This window comes from Sturnira hondurensis, unplaced genomic scaffold (genome assembly GCF_014824575.4).
Source record: "Sturnira hondurensis isolate 20B ecotype Veracruz unplaced genomic scaffold, ASM1482457v3 Scaffold0004068, whole genome shotgun sequence".
In the NCBI taxonomy this organism is placed as follows: Eukaryota; Metazoa; Chordata; class Mammalia; order Chiroptera; family Phyllostomidae; genus Sturnira; species Sturnira hondurensis.
In genome coordinates, this window is record NW_028076699.1 from 10,239,892 (window position 1) to 10,267,111 (window position 27,220).

General features: G+C 40.6%; 1 protein-coding gene across 1 annotated transcript; it reads right to left on the reverse strand.

Annotated features, from left to right (window-relative positions):
• Positions 1-608: 608 nt before the first annotated feature.
• On the reverse strand, positions 609-27,220 carry CYP4X1 (cytochrome P450 family 4 subfamily X member 1). The gene is made up of 12 exons (XM_037043359.1): positions 26,835-27,220; positions 24,458-24,599; positions 23,243-23,287; positions 18,947-19,074; positions 16,860-16,987; positions 16,623-16,777; positions 11,460-11,566; positions 10,583-10,773; positions 5,527-5,660; positions 3,316-3,380; positions 1,830-1,912; positions 609-1,023 (listed from the first exon to the last, which is right to left on the reverse strand). Exons 1-12 carry the CDS (start codon positions 27,009-27,011, stop codon positions 855-857), a joined length of 1,524 nt encoding a protein of 507 aa, XP_036899254.1. The 5' UTR covers positions 27,012-27,220; the 3' UTR covers positions 609-854.

The window sequence follows — 27,220 nt, forward strand, 5'->3', positions numbered from 1 at the left end:
TTTGGTTCATATGCCTGACAAAGTCTAAAATTATTGGGTACCCTCCTGCCTCCCAAAAGATACATATATTTTAGCCCCCTCTAATTTCAGTCACTCCCTCTTGGCTTTAATAAGGACAGTTTTTGTTCTTCTTTTACAACATGTGTGTGCATCTTCATTTTCTTTTCTCAAAGCCTTTGGCGGTGGCCAGGCTGCCCTTCCATGGCCCTGGCTGTGGGATGTGTGCTCTGATGTAGTCACCAATGAATAGATTTCCAGGTTCTATAAATCTTAGAAAAATTTCTCCAGCCACTAGTTCCTAAAGGGTTTTGAAATCATTATTAAATATTGATTCTTATCCAGTGTTTTCCAGCATATATTATTAATATCATTTTTGTTTTTATTCTTTGTCATAATGGTTTGTGTGTGTATGTGTGTATACATTTATGAGCATATCTGTGTGTATATACATCTGTATCCATAAATGAAATTTGATATTGGTATATAGTAATCTATATATAATTACAAGGAAATTAGTATAAAATATTTAAACCAAACAAAATGCTCAACAATACCTGGTAAAATAGTATACCATTTATTTAAATATTTTAATGGATAATTAGAAGCTCCTACATCATTAGGGTGATGCTGAAATTAAGTAAGATTATAAATAAAAAGTGGTTACCATCATCACTGCTATCATTAATCAAAAATTTGGGGGGGTTATTTAGATGACAACACGAACACAAGAGACCCCCTCCTACCTATCTATAACCCTCCTACAACACTTTGATTCCTCCTAGTGTTCTTATGCCATTAATTATAACTTAACTTTAAAACAAATATACATAATCATTGTACCCTGGGCTCTAATATTAGGACATTTTTTTCAGGTACAAGTGGATCCCATTCTTGGGTTTCAGGAGAACCTGAGCTGATGGGGAAGGAGGCCTGGTGGGGTCTGGAGACACCCTGAAGTGGAGCAGAATCAAGGCAATGGCCACCTTTAACTCAATCATGGCAAAGTGCTGCCCGATGCAGCTCCTGTGGAACCGAGAGAAAATTTGTAAGATACTGGAATAACAAGTCTGATATTCACAATAAAGGAACATTTTCATTCCAAATGCCATATAAACTTTGTGCTTTGTGTTTACTTGTTTCCTTTAAGAATGTGACCTGGGAGGTCCTAACACAATGCCCTCTCTAAACCTCTCTTGGATTTGCTCATGGAATTGTTTCTCCTGGGAGGACCTGATGTAAACCTTGGTGACTACAATGGTAGCACTGTATTGTATAATTGTAATTTGCTAAGGAAGTATACTATGGTTGTACAATAGTGCATATTTCACACACACACACACAAAGATAAATTCGTGAGGTGAAGGATGTGATAATTAACTGGATGGGGAGGAATCTTTCCACTGTGTATATCTATATGAAAACAGTATGATGTACACTTTAAAGATCTCACAATATCAATATGTTAATTATACATCAGTCAAGCTGAGTTTTAAAAAATCTCTATCTTTAGAAAAAAAATAAAGACAGTGCACCTGCATAGGGGGTGGACTTCATTGAGCCTACAAGCAACAGCTTGCATCATGGGAAGGCTTGCTGAGGTGAAGCCATACAGGATGTAATAGAGAATGGGGTGTGCTTTGTGAGACTGACTGGCCCTCTCAGAGGCTCCGTCAGTCTGAGACGTCTGACCAGGGCACCAAGATCTCCTCACAGTCAGGTGAGAAAAAGGGATTCCATGGAAGAATGTACAGAGCTGAGGGGCTAAGGGAAAAATGCTGTGTCCAAGTAAATATTTTTGTGTATTTTTAACAGTTTTGAGTTGTCCTCACCTTGGTCCAGCTGAGAATGGCAAGAAGGAGTGGGAGTGTCTCTTACTATAATTCTCCTGAGAGAACCTTGAGGGGTCAAAAACCTGAAATGAGAGGGCACCCACAGCACCATGAACACATTCCTTAAGCTACTAGGTAATGCTGATTCAAAGAAATATACTGTGAACCACAGGTATAACTTCAAATGTCCAAGCAATCACAGTTTTGAAGGGGGAAATGAACTAACAGTAAAATTTATTTAATATAAAATATTACCATTCTAACATCTACCTAATATAAAGAATTACTAAAGAAATATTTCATATTTTTAGTACATGTTCAAACTCCAGTGTGAATTTTTCTAGCACCTCTCAGTTTGGACTACCCACATTTCAAGTGTTCAGTAACCATGTGACTAATGGCTACAACCCTGGACAGTGCAACTCTGGAACTATGATCTTGCCTGGCTTTCCGATTCACTAGTCTGTTACCCAGACTAAGTCAGGGGAAAGCACAAACACTATGGCCAGTAGTATTATTTTTCACTTTGGAGGTAAGAGACCACTTACTGAGAAGTCAAGTGAAAATGACTACATGATCAGTTGTTACTGAGCTATGCAGTCCAACGTCCCATTACATGTAACCCGACTTTAACCCCAGCAATTGTATAAGAGGAAGCATTCACATAGGCTGCGTTTCAAGTTTTTCAGAACATTGAATCAAGGAACTCGGGTATGCTAACCATCGGCTTTTTGCCTCTCCGGGTCCTCTCTCCTCCCTGCTCTGGGCTCTGAGAAGCTGACCCATGTGTTGTCCTGTTGGGTTAGGTTAAGAAAAGGTACTGACAGGAGATCTGGAGGGTGGGAGGAGAGAGCACTCCGGGTTATTCCCTGAGCCCTTCCCTGCCAGGCTGTCTCAGGTTGGCTGCATGCTCTACTGACAGCTACCATTCCTGTCTGATGGGCTTTCCTGGGAGCACTCTTTCCCCAGGTTTGCAACCCTCTCTCCTGCATCTCATCAGGCCTAGCAGTGGTAAGCACTGTGGCAGTATTGGCTCCATTTTGCTTTTCCTAAACCCCAACCCATACTTTTATCAATAGTTCCTTCATAAAACTCTCCTCAAATGCCCAGCTCGAGGGGATCATTGATTTCCTGCCAGATTTGGGATTGTTATATCCAGCAAAAGGGAGTTTGAGTCACCTCAATTACTGCTGACTATCTACACTCTTGCAGACATCTAGGTAAGGACTTGCTAGAGCCTGTTAAGTAACTGGCTGTGGCCATTTAGGGTAGCCTGTGTGACATTATGCCAATTTGTTCATTCAAAGCAGAGATAAAGTAGGAATGGGGGAAAGGACAAGTTTTCCCTTAGTGGAAAAGTTTTACAGCCTTGGTTTTTATGTTTATTTTTGTTTACTGTATCGTTTGCCACTTCCATGCCTAGCTAACAAAAAGTGAATTGCATAGCACTAGTTCTCTGATGTATTTATGCGTAACACAGTCATACCTTGGGGTTTTCCCAGATGGCAGGGTTGTGGTGAAGACCCCAAATACTGAGAACCACCGTCATTCCTAAGAAGCAAAGAGACAGAATTGATTGCAGAAAGATCAGCAAGCAGTGGGCTATTGTTATACCACTCTACACTAAGACTTTTCTTCCAGGAGGGAAGGAGCTGGCTCCTGGCACAGCTCTGCGTTCTGTAGCTAATGCCAGCCGTGAAGGACCCATGGGAAGATCAGGCTTGATGGCACCTTAGTTTTCAAAGCTCGACCTACCTAATACATGATTCTGTGTTAAAGAGCAGAATTGGTTTTTACACAATTGGTATTGTGTAAAATCATGCTTATGTTTTCTGTTAGCTCTGAAAGTTGTTTATGCTCTAGTCCTTCCTTCCCCATGGGGATATGCTCCAAGATACCCTAGTGAAACCCTGAATCTGCAGATAGCACCAAATGTACATTATACCATGATTATACCTATAAATGCATACCTATGATAAAGTCTAATTTATAAATTAGGCATAGTAAGAGATTAACAAGTAACAATAAAATAGGACAATTATAACAATATACTATAATAGAAGTTATGTGAGTATGGTTTCTCTCTCCCTCAAAATATCTCCTTGTACTATACTCACAGTTCTTCTTGAGATGATGTAAGATTAAAAATGCCAAACCTATTCCTGAATTGGTATAACCATCTCTTACTTTCAGGAAATGGCTGAGTGTACTCATTTCAGGGACACCTTGGAGAAGTCTCTGCATAGGTTCAATGCTTTCTAGTGCACCACACTACCATCAGTCAGAACTCATTTTCTATTCATATCTTTCACCCACAAATGTAAAGTCTTGTCCATCTTAACTAGCACTGTTTATGCACTGTGCCCATAACTTTTGCAGTCTGAAGTGCAGCAGAAAATCTATACAAATTTCTTTTTCCATTTTCACAATTCCACAAAATATTTGTTTATGGCAGATCATAGCAAATTCAACTTATGAGAACTTTCACATTTTCTCTTAAAAAAAGCATTTTACAGCTTCTTTTATGCATATCCAAATTGCTGGCATTACTACTCTTGTGCTTTGGGGTCATTACTAAGGAAATTAAGAGTTTCAGACCCCAGATGATTGCAGGTAAGTGAAGTAGGGAAAATGAAATCATGCATAGGAAGGGACTACTGTATATCTATTAAAGGACTATAAAGCACCCACTGGAGACAGTTTGGGGACATAAGAACAGAACCATAACTTCCCCATGCATATCCAAGGACAATTTCTGTTCCTATACAGAGAGTGGGGAATTTTGGCAAATATCCATGTAGTTGGGGGATTAAAAGAAAAAAGACAGAGCAGAGAGACTTTAGGATTATTTAGTTACCAAAAGTAATTCTGGTAAATTGATTTTTGATCTGTCAACAACACCCTAGTAAGTGACAGGTTGTTGGTGCCTGCCACAAGCAACTCTGTCGGCTGGTTTCCAAGGGCAAGAACAAATAGAACACTGGAGCAGATGTGTGAAGCATGTCTCATGTGACTCTGCCTCCCACTCACCCTGCACAGAAATGTGTGTTGTCCTGGAGAGCCCTGGTGTCTGGGCAGGGGACCTCAGCATGAGTTCTAGCTCTGCTCATTGCACACTGGGCCCCCAGTGGGATTTTGGCTATTGTAAATGTATTTGAAAGTGCTTTTCAAGAGGAAAACACTTTCAACTGTTTGCTAAGATCATGTTCCAGGGGAAAAATGAGATAAAATGTTTGAAGACTCTATGTAAAGGATTAAGTGCTGCTCATTTATTAGGGCTGCTCATTTATCATATTAGATATGCTGATGATGAAGCCATAAACTTTCCTTGGGTCTCCTAGTTAAAAAATAATGTTCATATCCCATGAAGTCTCACCTGGGTCTCAAACTCAGCCAAACAAGCTTATATTAAAAACAATGTCCCAGAAGGGAAGAATCCCTGGGTTCAGATTCTGTGAACACAGGTTCTGGGTATAACTTGCTGCAAATGGTTATGTGCCTTTGGGAAAGTCTCTCCAACCACTGCACGATCAAGGTGTTACCCACTGAGCTCTTACTGAATAGATGGCCATCCTTAACCAGTGTCTTCAGGATTGTCTTTTGACTTCTCCAATAGTCACAAAATCCACTGGTCTTTTACTGTGGTCCCTAGGATCCCACCATCTCTAGGAACTGCTTAAGGAAGGAATGCGAAAACCTGCAGGCAAGGAGCGTCCATCTGGGAAGGTTATAGGCTTCCTGAGTTCTCTGGAAATGGCTGTGACTGTAGGTATCAAACGGAGTGACTCCTTGATACACATTGTGGTATATGACATCTCACCCAGCTGGTCCCTGTGAATATAAGGAAAAGAGGAAGGAACTCAGACACCACATCCAGTTTGTAAATATTGATTTTTTTCTCCTTCATAATTGTTCCTGGTGAATATCATCCTCAGCTTAAAACTATTTTTTTCACCTGGTTATGGGACTCCTGCCTTAGGGTCAGCTGAGGTCCCAGAGGAAGAAGAACCAGACAAGTGCCAGATATCCTCATTATAAAGTGAGGTACTATCAACAAGATGGAGGAATAGGTACGTACACTTTTCCTCCTCGCACAACCAACAGAAGGGCAACAACAAATGTAAGAACAAGAAATGACCAGAACTGCCAGAAAATCAAACTGTATAAAAGTCCAACAACCAAGGAGTTAAAGAAGAAACATTCATCCAGACTGGTAGAAGGGGTGAAGACAGGAAGCCAGGGCAGGGAGGACTCCCAGCAAGATAGCTGTTGGTGGAACAGGGAGGGTGAGGAGGCGGTTGGTGGACCAGGTGGTCCCACATTTGGGTACAGAAAAACTGGGAGGAACAACTGGAGAGTGAGAGAGACCACACAACTCAGGGTTCTAGTGTGGGGAAATAAAGCACAAAAACCTCTGACTGTAAAAACCTATAGAGGTTGCGGTGGCCTGAGAAACTCCCAGCCTGATAGGAGAGTTTGTTGGAGAGACCCACAGGGTCCTAGAACACACACAAACCCACTTACCCAGGACCAAACACCAGAAGGGTCCAATTTGCTTGTGTGTAGTGGGGGAAGTGACTGAAAGCCAGTCAAGAGCTGAGGAAGACTTATTGCTCCCTGTCTGACCCTTCCTCCACAGACAGTGCCACAACACAGTGATGTGGTTTGCCTCACCTTGTCCAATACATAAACTTTACCCCCTACTACATAACAGGTGCACCAAGATGAAGAAATATGGTCCAAATGAAAGAACAGATCAAAGCTCCAAAAATAGAAATAAGCGATGAAGAGATAGCCAACCTATCAGATGCAGAGTAGAAAACACTGGTAATCAGGACACTCACAGAAATGTTTGAATATGGAAGCAAAATAGAAGTGAAGCCTATGCAAAGTGATATAAGGAAATTGTACAAGGAACCAACAGTGATGGGGAGGAAAACCGGGACTCAAATCAATGGTTTGGATGAGAAGTAAGAAATAAACATTTAACTGGAACACATTGAAGAAACAAGAATTAAGAAAAATGAGGAGAGGCTTAGGAACCTCCAGGACAACTTTAAACATCCCAACATCCAAATCATAGGGGTGACAGAAGGAGAAGAGGAAGACCAAGGAATTGAAAATTTATTTGAACAAATAATTAAGGAGAGCTTACTTAATCTGGCAAAGTAACAGACTTCCAGGAAGTCCAGGAAGCTTAGAGAGTCCCAAACAAGTTGGACCCAAGAAAGCACACACCAAGGCACATCATAATTACAGTACCTAAGATTAAAGATAAGGAGAGAATCCTAAAAGTAGTAAGAGAAAAGGAGACAGTTACCTACAAAAGAGTTACTATAAGACTATCAGCTGATTTCTCAAAAGAAACCTTCAGGCAAGAAGAGACTGGAAAGAAGTATTCAAAGTCATGAAAGGCAAGGACCTACACCCAAGATTACTCTATCCAGAAAAGCTATCATTTAGAATGGAAGGATAGATAAAGTGCTTCCAAGATAAGGTAAAGTTAAAGGAGTTCATCATCACCAAGCCCTTACTATATGAAATGTTAAAAGGACTTGTCTAAGAAAAAGAAGATGATCAAAAGTATGAACAGTAAAATGACAAAAAAAAAACCTCTCACAACTTTGAACAATTGAACCTAAAAAGAAAAGAAAAACAAACTAAGCAAACAACAAGAACAGGAACAGAGTCACAAAAATGGAGATTACATTTAGAGTTGTTAGCAGGGAGAGGGAGAGGGGAGAATGGAGGAAAAGGTACAGGGAATAATAAGCACAAATGGTAGGTACAAAATGGACAGAGGGAGGTTAAGAATAGTGTAGGAAATGGGGAAGCCAAAGAACTTATATGGGCAACCCATGGGCATGAACTATTGTGGGGGAATTCTCATGGGTAGAGGGGTGCAGAGTAGAAGGGAATAAATGTAGAAAAGAAATGGGACAAGTGTAACAACATAATCAATAAAATATATTAAAGAATAAAATAAAGTGAGGTGCTAAAGTACTGGTAAAGGATTTCCTATGGAGATTTCTGAAAACCAGTTTTGCAACACTTAACTCATCACACAAATGTGAAGAATGTGTAGAATGGCTAAAGATTGAAGAGAGGAGGGTTAAGAGTTTTGATAGTAAAAAAGAAATCCTTCAAAGAGAATTGTTGGAATGCCAAAGTGCTGTGGAAAATGGAGGAGGGTATTCGCTCCCATGTTAGGCAAAGGGGGGCTTCAAGATTACTGTTCACGTGATTTGACATGTGCTCTCTGGAGTCTGGGGATCATAGGACTGATAGGGAAGCCCCTCAGACAGACAGGGAGGCAGGACAGTGCAACAGAGACAAAGCAAGAATGCTCCCATGTGTCCTATGGGCCAATGAACTGGCCAGAGGGAGAACTCTGGTACCACCTTGAAGGGAACTCTAAGGACAGGAATTTCCTTTCCCCACGAATCACCTCTACAAAGTCCCAGTGAGGGAGTCTACAAAAATACCCACAGAAGCACCCACCAAAAAGTAAAGGAAGCATTTGAATATGCACCAAGTTCAGAGGGCAAGGTCACAACAGTATCAGCCATGCTTTCCTCTTATCCTCCCTCCCTCCTGGCACCATTTCTGGAAGGGTCAGAAACAGCAGGGTGGTGCAGGAGTTGGTCAATGAGAAGGAGTCAGCCATAGTCCCTTACCCACTGCTGGCTTCCAGACTCAAAAAAGTACTGAGCTGGGATAGAGAGAGATGTTCCACGTGGAGAGGAAATGAAAGATTTTAATATTACACTGGATCAGACAGCTTAATGACAGGAATGAGATTGCTCTTGTGACTTAAATCAATTGGAATATATAAGATTCACTTCAGGTTTCACACAGGAAGAACAGGTCCCACACTGCAAGCGTGAAGAATCAAGTTTTTAATTTGCATCCTAGCTAACCAGGTTGATTCAGTAAAATGATTGCATATATTACTTACTTTATCTGCTTTTCTGACTATTTATTTTGGATACAGGTCTGGGCCATTTGGTAGTATAAAATTTTAATTTTGAACTCTTTCCTTCTTGAGCCCAGAGTAAAAAGAGTCATGTGCTTAGTTTGGAACTTTGCATAACTGAGAAAAACAATGTTGGCCATCTCAGCCCTGGTGCAACAAGAAGAAAGAAATTTTAACCCAAAGCAGAAATGGGCTGATAATGAGACAGACGGAGACACTGAACAACTTCTCGGTTTTTCCAGAAGTGCCTTTTTACAGTATGGTTTTATTATTTGTCTAAATGAATCATCAATTCTCAGAATACTCTGTATAAATTTCCTTAAATGTAACTGTAAGGTCATATTATTAATAAAAACATATTTTATTCCCTATACTATTATTGCCATTACTCTGATTAAAATAAATTGTTGTTAAAAGACCCTTTGCACTATTTTCTCACCTGGAAGGTTTTCATTATTGTTTTTCACATTTCACATAAGCCAAATAATAATGAAAAAGGTCATCCTTTGAGTTGTAAATATAGCCACAATAATCATATTAAAATATAATTAATATTGGGAGATAGTATACAATTTTTTTAATTCAATGAGTGAATAAAAATGACTAACCAACACTGCATTTTGTGCTATAGAGTTCAAGCCTTTAATTTATACTGGGAAATGTCTATTATTTTGTTATAAAAAGTGAGATCTCTACTATACCCATATAAATTCAAATTTTCCTTTACAAATGTTCTAATTGAGCTGATCGTCGCACTTGAAATATGATGTTTTCCCCCTAATCATGGAGTTGCGTTGCCTTTAGCTTATCTATTATTCTGCCCATTTGATCAGAAAACAAGGATATGTAAATTACCTACCTAGGATGAAGAATGTGGTTTATATCATGGACACGTGGGTTCTTTGCAAACAATATGTTTAAGAGGCTTCATAAACCTGGGCTTCATTTACAGCAAGATATGCTCAAGTCTAGCAAAACAGAGTTGAAGTTTCCACCTGGCTAACTATTATCCATCCTATAAGAGGCACCTGAAGCAACACATCTCCCAGGAAGTCTCCCTGAGCCCCTGTGTCCACTTAGGAACCTGTCTTCTAAGTCTCTGTGGTAGCCAGCACATCTCTCTCATCCTTATCATGCTCTTCTGCAATTATCTCTATGGGAGTTCTGTCTCCTGTGTTAGGGTGTGAGCTCTTTGAGGGTAGGATGCACACCAAATCTTGCATGTATTTTTAATGCTTCAGTACTTAACATTTTAATAAATCCATATTTAATAAACTCCATATTTAATAAACTCCACATCAGTGTACATCATTTAGTACTAAGTTCAAAGTCCAATGCCAAACCTAAGAAATGAATAAGGAGATGGGAGAGAATGTCTACAGTGAGGCTTAAATGATGCAGATGTTCATTGAGGTCTCTCAGAAGAGGAGCCCCACTTCAGCCTTACCACTCAAGCTCTACATTGTGAGTCTAAGGATCAAGTCCCCATTTCCAATGCACCAGAAACTGGGTGAAAGAAAGAAATAAGACATTTCACACACTACTGAATACAAAAACAATGAAATCGATAACTTATGAATGCATGAACCTGGTTTGCAAATTGCAAAGGGATAACTTTGAGCCCCTTAGAAAAAGAGCAGAATGGTAGCCTGCCTCTTCTGCTGCCACATACACATGCTTTGAAGCACTACAGTCAGCAGTGTACCAGAAGAAGAAAGAATGAAACAAAATCCCAGGAGGAAACCCCAGATGAAATGTCTAGGGAGGCAGATCTTACCAGGTGATAGAAGACCCATCCCCCAAGATGCCCCTGATCTCTTCCCGGCATCTCTCCTGATGCTCAGGGTTCTGAGCCAGGTGGTAGAGGAGCCAGGCAATGCCCCCTCCTACGGTGTCTTGCCCTGCTACCATCAATGTGTTCACCTCAGAATGCAGGTTGGTATCTGAGAAGCTGTTGCCATTGTCAGCCTAGAAAGTACAATAAAGATATTTTCATGCAATTACAGCTTATAGATGTTTGGAGCCCCAGCCAAAATAATGGTCTGAAAAAAATGGCATTCCCAATGATAGTCTGAATTTTCATTGGGTCCAAAAAATAGACACTATGAGACACACTTTGCTTAGAGCATAAAACTGGATCAAAGTTAGGTAAGGAAAGCAGGCCTTGCACAGTTCCTCCAATCATCCTGCCAGATTTATTCAGATTTTCCAGCATCTCATCGTCAAAGTTTTATCAGCTTACTCTGTGAGACATTTCCTTATTTTACTGAACTATCATGGATCTTTCTGATAGTCACCAAACCTGTCAAATCAATAAAANCTGGTCATTCAGTGTCCGCTACAGTCTCTGGAGTCCTGCTTTCTTATATGCTGAGTCCCAGATTAGCATCTGCTGTGTTCTTCCGCAGATCAGCCAGGTCCTTCTCCGGCGCGTGGAGAGAAGCGAAATCCTTTGTCCTACTCCGCCGCCATCTTCTCCGAGCCCTCCTAGAATTCTATCTTTACCTTAAATTTTATGGAACCTACTCATCAATTCAAAAGCTTTGAGAAATTTCATTGATCAGTTTTGCTTTTCTCTTCTCTCCTTCCATTCATCCACCTGCCCACACAATTATCTGGACATATAAGCAGGCTCAGAAATTTGAAAGATTTACCTGGGCAGAAAGGATAACATCCAGAAAATCCTGATACTTTCTCTTCTCAGTGTTACCCTGTTCCTTCTTATCTTTGAAGGATTTCCTTCTGTCTTGGATTATCAGTTCTGTGGTAGAATAATAACCCCCCATTACTAAAGTGACAACAAAGTAAATTAAAATAAAATAAAATGTAGAGCTAGCCATGTCCCACAATAGCTTTAAATCTTACCTAATTTCCTGAGGACAGAGTGGGTATACCTATTTAACCAGATTTCATTTTTCTATCAAATGACATTAGGTAGAATGTCATTTGAAAATAAACATTTTCCTATCAAATGACATTTTCCTATCAAATGACATTATTTGATCAAAGTTCCAGAGATAGATGCTTCCAGTCGAGATGGTATAGTAAGTAAGTGCTGTGCTTCCCTCCTCCCTTGAGGCAAAATTACAACTAAATTATAGAACAACCACCCTTGAGAACTACCTGAATACTACCTGAACAGAAGTCTCATAACCAAGGGTATAAAAAAAGGAGCAAACAAAATACACCCAGCGACATTAGAATTAAGAACAAACTGACAGTAACCAGGGGGAGGTGGGAGGGGATAATGGAGGGAAAAGGGGGAAGTGTTTTCAGGAACATCTATAAAGGACACATGGACAAAACCAAGGGGGGTTGGGATCAGGGGTGGGAGACAGAGATGGCTGGGGTGGGGGATAATAGTGGCGGGGGAATGGAGACAATTGTACTTGAACTAGAATAAAACCACTTGGTTCCACACCCGTAGGTGGTAGTTAAGAATTGAGAAGGACATGGATGGGCCAATAGCAACTAAGATTCAACTACAATCAGAGGGCTCACATAACCCATACAAAAAAACATTTCTAGAGCACCTGGTTCAGGTGATCAGGAAAACTGTGCCACTGAGTCCCGTAAGACATCAACTACATGAGACCATGATAACAAGATTGGGACACATAGCAGGTCAATGCAATACACAGAGAGAAACACAAAAAGGCAGACAAAGTGGGGGGAAAAAGAAACATGCTCCAAATGACAGAACAATAGAAATCTCTAGAAAAAGAATAGAGATTCTTTTTTAAAAAATAATCTATTTTAAAAATAGAGGCAATGAAGCTACCACATGCAGAGTTCAAAAGCTGAAATGAGGTAGCACTATCTGTATCAGACAAAATAGACTTTAAAAGAAAGGCTATAACATGAGACAAAGATAAAGGATCAATCCAATGCGAGGCTATAACCCTTGTAAACATTTATGCACACAACACAAGAACAACTAATGACAGATATAAAGGGAGTGATCAACAGTAATACAGTCATAGTAGGGGACTTTAAAGCACCATTGACAGGAAATGCACAGATTATCCAGACAGAAAATCAACAAGGAAACAGTGGTCCTAAATGTCACGTTAGACTAGAGGAATTTAACAGATATTTTAAAAGTATTTCACCCCAAAGCAAGCAGAATATTTTTCTTGTACATTGTTTTTAAGCACACAGGGAATATTTTCCAGGATTGACCACATGCTAGGCCACAAAGCAAGTCCCAATCAGTTTAAGGAAGGTGAAATCATATTGGACAGTTTCTTTGATCACAATGGTATGAAATTAAAAATCAAGTACAAGAAGAAAACAAAAAACCCCCACCAACACATGGAAGTTAAAGAACATGCTACTGCACAATGAACGGGTTAACAACAAGATGAAGCATGAAATCAAAACATCCCTTGAGAAAAATTATAATGAAAACACAATGACTCCAAGCCTATGGGACACAGCCAATGCAGTTCTAAAAGGGAAACTATAGCAATATAGGCTTTTCTCAAGAAACAAGAAAAATCTCAAATAGACCATCTAAACTTACACCTAAAGCAACAAGAGAAAAAAACAACTATCACAGCACAAAATGAATAGAAGGATGAAATAATAATGATCAGAGTGGAAATAAAGGAAATAGAATCTAAAAAACAATCCAAAAGATCAATGAAACCAATGTCAATTCTTTGAAAAGATAAGCAAAATTCATAACCCTTTAACCAAACTCATCAAGAAAAAAGAGAGAACCCAAATAAGTAAAATTCGAAATAAAAGATGAGACGTGACAACTGACACCACAGAAACACAAAGCATTATAAGCAAATACCATGAACAGTTATATGCCAACAAACTGGACAACCTAAAAGAAATCCATAAATTTCTACAAACATACAATCTTCCAAGACTGAAGCAAGAAGAATATTTGAACAGACTGATGACAACTAATGAAATCAAAGTAGTAATCAAAAAACTTCCTTCCCCGACAAAAGCAAAAGACCAAATGGTTTCACATGTGTATTGTACTAAACATTCAAAGAAGAACACCTAATCTTCTCAAACTATTCCTAAAAACTGAAGAGGAGAGAAGGCACCCAAGCTCATTTTATGAGGCCAGCATTACCCGAATTCCAAAAGCAGACAAAGACTTTACAAAAAGAGGCCTGATGAACATAGATACAAATATTCAACAAATTATTAGCAAACTTCATTCAATAATACATTAAAAAGGTCATATGCCACGATGAAGTGGGATTTACTCGTAGGATGCAAGGCCAGTACAGCATTTGCAAATCAATTGATACTATACATCACATAAACAAAATGAATGATAAAAATTATATGATCATATAAAAAGGTACTGAAAAACCTTTTGACAAAATCCAACATCCATTTTTAACAAAAACTCTCAGAAGAGTAGGAACAGAGAAAACATACCTTAACATAATGAAGGCCAGATGTGACAAACCCACATCTAACATAATACTCAACAGTGAAAAGGTAAAAGTGTTGTCCTTAAAATCAGAAATAGGACAATGATGCCCACTTTCATCACTTCTATTTGACATAACACTGAGAGTCCTAGCTAAAGCAATCATACAAGAAAAAGAAATAAAAAGCATTCAAAATGGAAAGGGAAAAGTAAAACTGTCATTGTTTGTAGATACATGATACCATATACAGAAAAATCCTAAAATTTTTACACACACAAAGAAACAAAACTCTTAGAACTGACCAATAAATTCAGTAAAGTAACAGGATGAAAAATTGCTATTCAGAAATCAGTTGCACTTTTACATACCAATAATAAACTATAAGAAAGAAGTTAAGAAAACAATCCCATTTAAAACTAATTAAAAATAATATACCCAGAAATAAATTTAATCAGGGAGGTAAAATGCATGTACTTAGAACACTATAAAACATTGGAAAAAGAGATTGAAGAAGATCCAAATACACGGACACATATATTGTGCACATGGATAGGAAGAATTAACATCTTTAAAATGTTCATGCTGCCCAAAGCAATCTATAAATTTAATGCAATCCTTATCAAAATATCAATAGCATTTTAAATAAAACTAAAATAAATAATCCCAAAATTTATAAGGAACCACAAAAGACCTCAAATAGTAACAACAATTTTGAGAAAGAACAAATTGGAGGTACCACTCTACCCGATATCAAACTATACCACAAGGCTCTAATAATCAAAACAGCACGATACTGGCAAAAACCAAATACATAGATTAATGGAACAGAACAGACAGCCCAGAAATAAATCAATGCCTATATGATCAATTAATCTGTAAAAAATGAGGCAAAAATATACAATAGGGTAAAGACACTTTATTTAATAAGTGGCTTTGGGAAAACTATACAGATACACACAAAAAAATGAAACTAGACCACCTTCTCAAAATGGATTAAAGACTTAAATGGTAGACCTGAAACCATAAAATTCCTAGAAGAAAACATAGGTGGTAAACTCTCTGGCATTGTTTTAGTAATGTTTTCTGATTATTTTGCTTAGAAAAAAATAAATAAATAGGACTATATCAAACAAATAAGTTTTTGCACAGCAAAACAAACCATGAACAAAACAAGAAGGCAGCCTAGTGAATGGAAGATTTTTGACAATGAACTATCTGATGAAAGATGTGTCTTGCAAATTTCCTAGGGGTAAACATATTTCATGTTTCCATTTATGCAGTTCCAGGAACTGTCTGAAGTACTTTAAATATATTAACATACTTAATCATCACCACAAACTTATGAGCTAGGTCCTCTTTTACCCTCATTTTACAGATGAAACTGTGGGAAAGCTGTAAGTAACTTGCCCAAAGTCACACTGCTAGTAAGTGGTGGGACTAAAGTAGGATGAGTTAACTGCTTAGTAAATATTCTGTAGTATGGGGTTTATTAAAAGTAGTGTGGAATTGCTTAGAAAGTTTAATCTCTTTAACTTTTAGGTTTATGTTTTGTTAAAGCTATTTTTGAACCATTCTTTTTTTAACTTACTTTTTTTTATTCTGGTAAGAATGTTTATGCTGAGATTTACCCACTTAACACACTTTTAAGTATACAATACAGTATTGTTAACTATAGGAACCATGGTGTAGAGCAGGTCTCTAGAACTTAGTCATTCTCCATAACTCAAACTTTATACCCATTGGACTCCTCCTCATTTCCCCCTTTTTTGAATGTATGTCTCCATTTACTTGCTTCCCCTGATCATTCCTATGTTGTATGAATATTTTTCATTTGTCATTACTACTGCAATCATATTGCAAAAAGCTAAATGCCATTTATGTTTTGAAATAGTAAGTGCCCACCTGTTATGTTATATTTGTATTAATAAAAGTTGTGCAAAATAAAAATTATATAATATGTTGAAAACTTCTCATAAGACCACGACTGTGGATGTAGCAAGTTCTTCTAAAGGACTTGAATTACATTGGAGCAATGTCCATATCAAAGCTCCATTAAGAACAAGAATGCTTTCTGTCTTCACACTGAGGTCTGCTCCTCTACACAGATACAACATGGTTATGACAATGGATGCATTTGGGCAGCCGAAACCCTAGAAATACCTGTGCAACAGGGACAAAGCAAGAATGCTCCCATGTGTCCTATGGGCCAATGAACTGGCCAGAGGGAGAACTCTGGTACCACCTTGAAGGGAACTCTAAGGACAAGAATTTCCTTTCCCCATGAATCACCTCTACAAAGTCCCAGTGAGGGAATGAATCTACAAAAATACCCACAGAAGCACCCACCAAAAAGTAAAGGAAGCATTTGAATATGCACCAAGTTCAGAGGGCAAGATCACAACAGTATACCTGTGTACTGATGCAGAATGCTGGCTAACTTCTGTAAGTGGCAGTAAGCTGCGGTGAATTTGAAAATCATGTCATGGTGAAGTAAGAAAGTGTACAAGTGCTTAAAGATAATTTTGGAGCCTTCAGATATCGCATTGACATACGCATCATGGGAGCTGGAGAGAAAGAGGGAATAAATGTCAATAGATGACCTAAATAATGGCAAACAAATGTCATCTTTGCCCTCCTGTTACTGACCTGTTTATCTGGCAGTTGGTCTCTTTGCTGAAGGTACATTTCATGAGTGCATCCAGAGTCATCAAGCTGATGTCCCCAGAGACCTCCACAAGAGTATCCTGAGTACCGCACATCTTCTCCCATTTACTCTGATACAGGAAGTCAAGATTAACAACATCATTATCAAAGTGTCTTTATCTGAAGACTTTTCCTTGACCCTGTCCTTAAGCTGAAATGGAGACAAACCTGACCTAACAGGAGCCAAAATCCATACAGGCAAATAAGCTGTTTACTTGCATTAGGACAGGGAAAACACACATCCCGCTGGGTAAGAAAGAGCATGGAGTACACCAGGCATCCGGTAAATGGCCAAATTAAATATCATTGGCCTGTCAATTATTACCATAACTCTGCTTTGAAACAGACCAGAGTTCCAGTAAAACAGATAATCTCTGGTACAAGACCTGTAATTACAAGGAGCTCCCCAGGGCTTGCCCATCTTTAGTTCCCAAACAGTTAGACAACCCATCCATCACTATTCTCAACCACCATAGCCACACTTAGACTTGGGACACTAAAGTGAAAATACAAATACATCTCAATGTGTAAGTTCAGATCAACTGACATTTGAGCACCTCTGCCTACAGCCACATGCTCAGGATTTGAAGGCCACACAAGAAAAGGCAAAGAGATGGTTTTCTTGCTTTTACCGAAGTGTCAACTGTTGGCAATTGCTTTCACCCTGAATTATGTAAGTTTTATTCAGTACAAAGGTGAGTTTAGAAGTAATGAGAGCAAAGGGGAAGCTCAAAGCTGAAGGTATTTTGGCATAATTCAGCAGAAGGAGGAGCTCTGACAGGAATCTCAGGGAAATGTGGGACCTAGAAGTTAGGGAGACAAAAATGTTTCTTGAAATGGATATAAACTCAAGTACTACCACTGGGTGATATGCAATTGTGCCTTAACTGGAACAGCACCTGAATCAGAAGAGCATGCCCTCTCCCACTCTAACCTGCACCTCAAGATCTCTGTCTGGACAACTCACACTGGTACTCACTTGCACCAGTTCCAGCAGACTTGAGGTTAAATTCACCTCTGTGAGTGAGGCTGAGACCAAAGCCAGTAAGTATGTCTGTTTCTCTTGTGGAAAGGAATAAGCTTGCTGATGAAGGAGGCGGGGGGAAACTTTGGCTTTGTTTGTGATGTTGGAAGTGTTTATGATGAAACCATATTAGTGCATTCCTTGTATGATTTTTAAATAAGTGCAATCTAAAATGTTATCATGTACAAGAGGGCTTTTAGAAGAGAACTCATGTAAACATCGGAGACTGCCCATAGAACACTCTTCTTGCCCCCTTGGAAGAGTGCAGGTCACCTCCTAATGATCCTCTGTTATCTACAACAGGAAACTCACATATGCAACTGTAATATAGACAGTCATTTGTCCAGCCATTTATGGCAATCAGGCAAGTTCATTCCAACCACCAAAACTTTGGTTATGCTAACTCACTCTGCCTAATTTCTTCATCCATATTATTCACATATTCAAGTCCAACTCATGTTTCATGAAAACTCTGAGTCTTCTCTGAACCAGAAGCTATTATAGCTCTACCAGTTTTTCTGACTTGTCACCCAGAGGATTTACCATTTGAATCTTACTTCTTTGATTTATTTCCATATGTTCTCAAAATATATCTAAGACAACCAGATCTTCACCTCTTTTTATCATCCAAAAAACCATAGCAAAGGCATATATAGGCCCTGGCTGGTGTAGCTCAGTGGATTGAGCGAGGGCCTGTGAACCACACAATCGTGGTCCGATTCCCAGTCAGGGCACATGCCTGGGTTGCAGGTTAGTTCCTAGCGGGGGACTCATGAGAGGCAACCATACATTGATACTTCTCTCCTTCCCTTCCCCTTTAAAGATAAATAAATAAAATCTTTAAAAAAAGGCATATATACAAACTGTTGCTAGGGAGTATTGTATATTGAATAATTTCTAGAAATCATTCCCCTTTGAATTTCACTACCCACTAAACATATGTGTGATCCAATCCCTGTTAGAAGTATTTTGCAACACATCAGAATACTTGTATCCCTTTACCTACCAGCATTATGTTCACAGACTGGGTCAACACACTGACATGGGATTTCAAGACATTAAAATTAAATGCAGGAGTTATTACACGTCGGTGCTGGAACCATGTGGGTCCATTTAGGCTCAGTAGTCCTTCTCCTTGAGAAATAAAAGACACAGAAGCATTTTATTAGAAGGTATGGTGAAGGAGAGGTGAGGAACACACACCATGGGGTGACCACGATACACAAACACAACATAGTAGAATATCAAATATTGCTCGTATTTTAAGATCAAAGTAAATTTTGATGTCTATATCTGGGATGACTGTATTTGGCATTGCCAGGAAAAACCCACTTCATAAAGCCATATGACAGTGCTCATCTTGAAATCATCAGTTACTATCCATGTATTCATTCACTAAGTAACATCAGTTACTACCCATGTAAGTCACTTAACCTTCCTGAGGATTGGTTTTCTCAATGACCAATGATCAAGTGTGATAAATATTTACTTCACTGTGTTGCTTATTAAATGGAGGTATATATAGCACCAGCCTGATCTCTAGCTAACAGTAGAATCAAAGGAAAGATTCATCTTCTTTCACTCCAAACCAATCCCAACTACAGAGTGGACACAAAATTCACAAGGAACTAGACAAGAGTGTGTATTATGTCTCCTGATATCTCCTCCTTGAGCCTTAGGCTGTGCTTCACACCCATTAAGGATACAAAGTGGAAACACTAATTAAGGCTAATGCCTCAAATCTTATGAACCAGGGGGGTCATTGAAGATTTGGCTTTAAAAGAACCTTGAAGCTTATAGATACAATGGCTATCATACACTGAGGGCTTACAACATACCAGCCCTCAGTGTATGACCAGCCAATGCATGACTTGAATATGTGTTTCATTTAATCCTCAAAACACTCTGGAGATGTGACTCTCTTCCTTATTTTCAAAGGTGAGGACACAGAGGTTTAGAGAGATTTTTTAAAAAATTGATTATGCCACTACAGTTGTCCCATTCCCCCCTTCATTCCCCTCCACCCTACACACTCCCTCCCCCACCATTCTCCCCTTTAGTTTATGTCCATGTGTCACAAGTTCTTTAGATTCTGCATTTCCCACACTGTTCTTGCCCTCCCTGTGTCTGTCTTGTACCTACCATCTATGCTACTTATTCTCTGTACCTTCTCCTCCTCCCACGCCCCTGTTGCTAACTATCCATGAGATCTCCATTTCTATGGTTCCGCTCCTGATCCAGCTGTCCTCTTGGTTTGCTTTTGTTTTAGGTGTGGTTGTTAATAACTGTGAGTTTGCTGTCCTTTCACTGTGGATATTTTTATCTTCTTTTTCTTAGATAAGTCTCTTCAACATTTCATATAATAAGGGCTTGGTGATAATGAACTCCTTGAACTTGACCTTATCTGAGAAGCACTTTATCTGTTTTTCCATTTTAAACGAAAGCTTTGCTGGATAGAGCAATCTTGGATGTAGGTCCTTGCCTTTCATGACTTGGAATACTTCTTTCCAGCCCCTTCTTGCCTGTAAGGTCTCTTTTGAGAAATGAGCTGACAGTCTGATGGGAACTCCTTTGTAGGTAACTATCCCCTTATCTCTTGCTGCTTCTAGAATTCTCTCCTTCATTTTCATCTTGGCTAATGTAATTATGTGCCTTGGTGTGTTCCTCTTTGGGTCCATCTTCTTTGGGACTCTCTGAGCTTCCTAGATTTCCTGGAAGTCTACTTCCTTTGCCAGATTGGGGAAGTTCTCCTTTATTACTTGTTCAAATAAGTTTTCCACTTGTTGCAGTTCTTCTTCCCCTTCTGGTACCCCTATCATTCGGATGTTGGAACGTTGAAAGATGTCCTGGAGGTTCCTAAGCCTCTCCTCATTTTTTGGAATTCTTGTTTCTTCATTCTTTTCTGTTTGGTCATTTTTTTCTTCCTTCTGGTCCACTCCCTTGATTTGAGTCCCAATTTCCTTTCCATCACTATTGGTTTCCTGTGCATTTCCCTTCATTTCAATTAGTTTAGCCTTCATTTGTTCCTCTAATTTGTGACTAAAATCAACCAGTTCTGTGAGCACCCTGTTCACCAATGTTTTGAACTGTGCATCTGATAGGTTGGCTATCTCTTGGTCACTTAGAAGTATTGGCTCTGGGGCTTTGAGCTGTTCTTCTTGAGCCATAATGTTTTGGTCTGTTTGTGCCTGTTATGTATGAGGGGCGGAGCCTTAGGTGTTCATTGTAGACCACTCTGCCTGGTTCCAGGAATTATATCTTGACCCCTTGTGGCTAAGGACTAGCAAAGACCTTCGGAATGTGAGCCCGAATGAGGAGACAAAGCTTGTCTCTGGTAGCAAATGCTGCTTCAGTTTCCTCTCCCTGCCCCCAAAGTTTGGTCAGAAGTCAATGATGGGTAAGACCCCTCACAGTGGGGGGCAAACTAAGCCAGGCTCGATCACTTGGGAGGTCTTCATGGAAGGACTTGGGGGGCTGCAACAAAGAGCAATGGACTCTCACCCCCGCCCCCCCCCCCTTTGACATAGCCTGAGTCCCCATGTTCTCTGGGAGAAGTGCTTCCTGGCTCTAACCCCCTTAAGCCTGAATACCTGATGGGGAGAGGTGCAGCTCCTTGCTTTGCTAGAGCGTGTCCTGGGGAAAAATCTGGCATCACAAAGACTCTTGATAAACCTGTGAAATCTGCTCTGCTAAGAGTGCTTTCATTTATATACTAAAGGTTTGAGCAAGAAACCCTAAAACTCTGTTCTTGACAGACTCTGAAGCCCTCAGAATTCTTTGAAATCTACTGTTTGATCCTTGCTGCCCTGTATTCCTCTGTATTAGAACTCCAAAAAAAAGGCCCTGGAGGAGGGGGCTCAAGGCCTTTTTCTCCTCAGAGAAACTGGCCGCTGCTGGCCTTTTTCCCCTGAGAAACTGGCCACTGCCCACGGCCTTTTGCCTCTGGGAAAATGGCCACTTCTCCTCCCTAAGCAGATCACATCATGTCTCAGTCATATTTACTCTCCATCTGTGGCACACAGGGGGACTTGCGAGGAAAGTCGCCCCACAAGTGTTCACCAGGGTGGGGCGACCCAGTTGCTAGGTTGTGACGCCTGATGTGGGGGCGGGGTCAGAGAGGGGCAATAGTGTTTGTTCCACTCTCTCTCGAACCTTGGTCCCCTCTGCTGCTTCTTGCAAGCAAACTGGGCCCCCTGGTGCCGGCTCCCTGGTGTGTGGGCCTGTGCACCCTCCAGGACCTTGTGGGTCTCTCCAACAAACTCTCTGTGAGCCTGCAAGGTTCTCCCGGCACCTCGACCCCTGAAAATTTTTCCAATTGGTGATTTTAGGTTCTAATTCCTGTCGCTGGGTCCCTAGCCTGTGTGGTCTATCTCACTGCTTGTTCCTTTGCCTGGTTTATCTGGGCATGAATGTGTGACCGCGGTCAGCCAGCCACCTTGTGCCCTCACTGGGTCCACCCATTGCCACCCCACACCTGGGAACTGTCAACCACCCCCTGCGCTCCTGGGTCGGTCCTCCTGCTTTTTCCTGCCTGCCCCACTCTGCCAGCCACTGACTCTGCCCCTCTTACCGGTCTGGCTGAATGGTTCATTGTTGTCAGACTTCCATACAGTTCAATTTTCTGTGTTTTGGTTGTATTTTTGTTACTAAAACTTTGTTGTCTTTAAACTTGGTTGTGCGAGGAGGCACAGTGTTTCATCTATGCCTCTATCTTGGCTGGAAGTCCTAGAGAGATTAATTGACTCCCCCAAACCATACTCATCAGTGGGAAGGAGGAACAGGATTCAAATCCAAGTAGCTATAACTCCAAAACACATATTCTTTCATTCAATTCTTTTCTTTTCTAACATAAATAGCAAATATATGACCAAAAGTCCTAATTTATCTGTTCATAGATTATTTTCAAACTCTACTGTGGGGAAAAATTTTACTGAATTGCATACAGAAATACAGAACTCCAAAAAGAAAGGGAATGAGACAAGAAAACAAGAGAGAAGAAAGGATAACATAAAGAATGTGGAGGGTGAAGCTGCAATTTTAAAGACAGAAATTGGACACATACACACATATGTGTCTTGAGAATGAGATTTTAGAGAGAAATGGACAAAGAGGCTTCCTAGGAAGTTGAGCTGTGTTGACCTTAGCATGCCCCCTTGACCTTCCCCCTAGATAACCTGCAGTGTAGATCTACCATATTCTTGATGCTTTTGAATTCTGACTTGAGTTCCTTTTCAGTGCTCTACAATAGAAAGGGGACTTCTAGCAAGAGAGTGGGTCACCCTTCTTATTTAAACATACATACCGATTAGTGGAATCAAGAACTTGTATAGGTACTTGGACTTAGGATCTGCAGAGTAAGCCAGAGAAAACAAAAGACAGCATTAGAGGAAAGTTATCAAAGTTGGTGAAGATTCTCTTCATTTGCCTGCATTAACCACAAATAGCACAGTGGAGCCCAGGGCTTACTTCCTGCAACCCTTTGTAGGTGCAGGGGTTGGGGCAGATGGCCAAAGTCTAGGTTCAGGAATCAAAGAGGTCCATGAGGCAGAAGGTACACAAACCCAGATCCTTTCCTCGTTGACACTTCCTACCACACACATAGAGATTATTCACAGGTTACAAAGTTTCCAGAATAGGAGTTGGGACAACCTATCATATGTTTCTCGGAAAGCAAATTACCTATTACCACAGGGGTTGGAGAAATACCAGGAAGTAAAGTACAGATGCCTATTGGGGTTCTTGTGAACTCTAACGTGGAGGTGTTTTACAGCTCTTGCCCTTTAAGAGGTGACCTCATTGAGACCAATACAAGATAACTGGGGAAACAGGAAACATGAGAAAGGCTGTTTTCTTTTATGAGATTTTGCTAAGAGTAACGGAGACAATGGCACAGGGAAGAAAGGTTTAAATATCAGACTTTAATTTTACAAAGTTGATGGACCAAAGAGGGGGCATTTCAATGTTGTGCTATGAGATAATATACCATGAACGCTTTGAAAAAAATTGGATGCAGGAGTCAAAGGACTCAACCCCAAAAGGGAACACAGTTGAGAAATATGCGAAAATCAAACACAAAATCTGGACCATTTTGAAGAAGTTAGATTGAGTAAAGTCATGATCTGGCCTTCAGGGTTACATACTGAAACCAGCACAGGCAGAGCCACCTCAGAATCCCTCTGAAGACTCCTGAGCAAGAAAGGAGCTGGGGCTGGGGACTGTGGCTGACACTGAAGTCACAAAACCAAAGAAGGAATGAAAGCCCCTGGTGATCTAGTGGTGTGAGCTGGGCTTTAAGATATAGTGACCTAAAAGGGCCTATGAGAGTCTGAACTAGACAGGAACAGGGGTGTGTGGGAATCAACTTCTGGATTGGTGGGAAACCTCTCCACACCTACTCCAGTGTCTCATAAAGGCCCAACATTAACCATTGCTGCAGAATTCCTTTGGAATCCTGCTTGTGGCTTGTGTACATCACTCTTAGGAGGATGAAGTTCCTGAGATTCATTCCTTGTCTTACCTGTTCTGCTCAGAAATGTCCTTGCATAGTCTGGGTCACAGATATAGAAAAATGCCTGAAAAGGCCCAAGCCAGATGGGAAAGGCACATGGGTATTTTTTGACAACCTCCTCAAGTTCCTCCAAGTTACCATCCAGAAGTAACTGCAATGGAAATAGCAAGGGAAATTAGAGATGCCAGCCAGTCTAGACTCATGTGCTCGTACAGACTAGAGTGAGTTCAGGGCATGGATAAGGTCACCAGGCAGGGGGCCCTGACCTTTTTTCTGGAAGTGGGTGAAGATGCTTTCCTTGGGATTTCTAAGCTTGGGGTATAAAGAATTCTAAACAAGGATACTTTACTTATCGTTCCAATATAAATACATGTCCTATCCCCAGACGAAGTCATTGTCAAACAACATACACTGGGAGCTGTTTTCCCAACTGAGAGGGCGAAGGAAGCCAAGTCACATACCCTGCCTCACCTGCCAAGGTCACACACTTGGATTAGGAGTGGAGTCTGAAAGCTGAAAAATATTTTTTTTCCTATGTGGAAAACTAACTAGTAGCAGGTTGAACACGACCCACCATCTTGCTCACTATTTCTCCTCCCTTTTCCTCTCTCTAAGTACTGGTGAGTGATTTTTCCCTAATGACCTAATAGTAAATGGTTCTCTCTAAATACACACCAATTCCATCTACAAAGAAAATTCAACTCTTTTGCCATATAACAGCAGAAGATTCAGTTACACAGGTGTGTGAGGCTTGAAGCAAACTCCAATGCAAAACTCTCAACTACTACCATCTCTTCCTATGCACTGCTCCACTTGCTCCTGTGCAGCCCTTACTCAAGCATCACCTCCTTGCAGTAAGTAAACTGCCATGACTATTCTACTCTGACAAAAGGCAGGAAGATAAGAAAGAAGACTGTTTAAAATAATTGCATTACAGCCCTGACTAATGTGGCTCAGTTGGTTGGGTGTTGTCCCCCAAAGAGAAAGGTCATCTGTTTGATTCTTGGTCAGCTAACATGCCTAGATTGCAAGTTCAGTCAGTCCCTTTTCACAGCTATGTTTTTCTACCTGTCTTCCTCCTTATTCCCCATCTCTAAAAACAAACAAACAAAAACAAAAAACCCCCTGCATCATGGCCAGTCTGATCTCTCCCCACTGCTGACAACTGAAAACATTTCAATTAGCCAGTGACTCCTCCCTACCTTGAAGTCAGCCTAAATGCCCCAGGCTGCTGTGAAAAAAGACTCAACACATCAGAGTCCACACTAGTGAAAGGTTTCCAAAAAGGAAGACATCCAAATTACTGCCTAAGGTAAAATACAGGATTTCCTGTGGCTTGATATGCGTAATCTATCTTTTTAAAAAAAATTTAAAAGGTACTACCTTTGGATCTTTTTTTAAAGATTTTTTAATTTATTTGTCTTTGGAGAGGAAGGGAAGGAGAGAGGGAGAGAAATATCAATGTATGGTTGCCTCTCGTGGGTCCCCTGCTGGGAACTGGCCTGCAACCCAGGCATGTGCCCTGACTGGGAATCGAACCATGATAGTCGGGTTAGCAGGCCCACGCTCAGTCCACTGAGCTACACCAGCCAGGCTAATCTATCTTAATCTAGTTCAGATAACTGTGTGCCACATGAAGAAATCCACAGCCATGTGAAGAACTAAAGATCTCAATAATGGTAAATGCACAGGCAATTATAAAAGCTAGTATTATTGTAAGAGTGCTTTGTAACTCATCTTTTATTTTCTACATGCTTGTAGAAAATAATGCATTGAAAAAAAACTAGTAGTTTGTTTTTAATAAAACAAGGAATCTTGGTGGGACTAGATTTAGAGGCAGGGTAGACTAACAGGCACCAGGCTTCCTCTACACTACAAATTTAAACCAGTCAATATTTTTTAGGTGTTTGGCTGGGGCTTTTCCCTGCTTCACAAGTATTTTAGGAAAAGAAAGTTAATTTTCTCTAGCTGGAAAGGATTAAGGTTGCAACTTCGCACATTTTCCGCAATGACTAAATATTACTTACGGTAATACTTTAAAAATTTTGCAACATGTGTGGAAACCTTTTTAAAGTGCGGCATATATGTGCAAGAGCTTGGTGAAGCAGAAATGATCCAGAGTTACACCGCGCTTTCTTTTTTCGGAATCAAGCTTTTAAATACCTCCCTCGGCCACCGAGGCTTCTGGTCTAATGGCTCCAGGGTGTGTCCCTTTCTCTGTAGTGCTGTGAGAGAGCAAGCCTAACACAACAAAAAGATGCGGAGAGCCACAGGCTGGGCCAGAGAGGTCTGTGAGGCAAGGAAGGATGGAGAAAGGAAAGGACACAGCGGCCTCTCTGCCCTCCAAAGTTTCCAGCATCCTCCTTTGCCCCTCCCTTTCGTCTACCTTCGGGTTCCCGGTGAACCAGTGCGGGGATGGACCGGGAAAGGCGCGCAGATCTCGCAGCAGCTGCTGCCTCCGCAGGTAGAGCTTGATGGTCTGCAGCAGCCCCAGGGTCAGGAAGAACACGAACGCCAGGTAAAAGGACCTCGCCCAGCGCGTGTCCAGCTCCGCGAACTCCATGACTGGGCACTGCTGATTGCCGGCAGCCTGCGGGGGCCCAGGAGAGGGTGATCTCTCCAAGCCCGGTGGTTGGGGAGGATCACTCTGACCACTGCGTCTCTGTGCTCCCTGGGAAGCTACCTCCTTCCCCAGGCAAGCGGAAGAGCGGTGGGATATGCAGCTCAGGCTTGGCCAGAGGAGGCAGGCTCAAGTTCCGGATTTCTAACCCT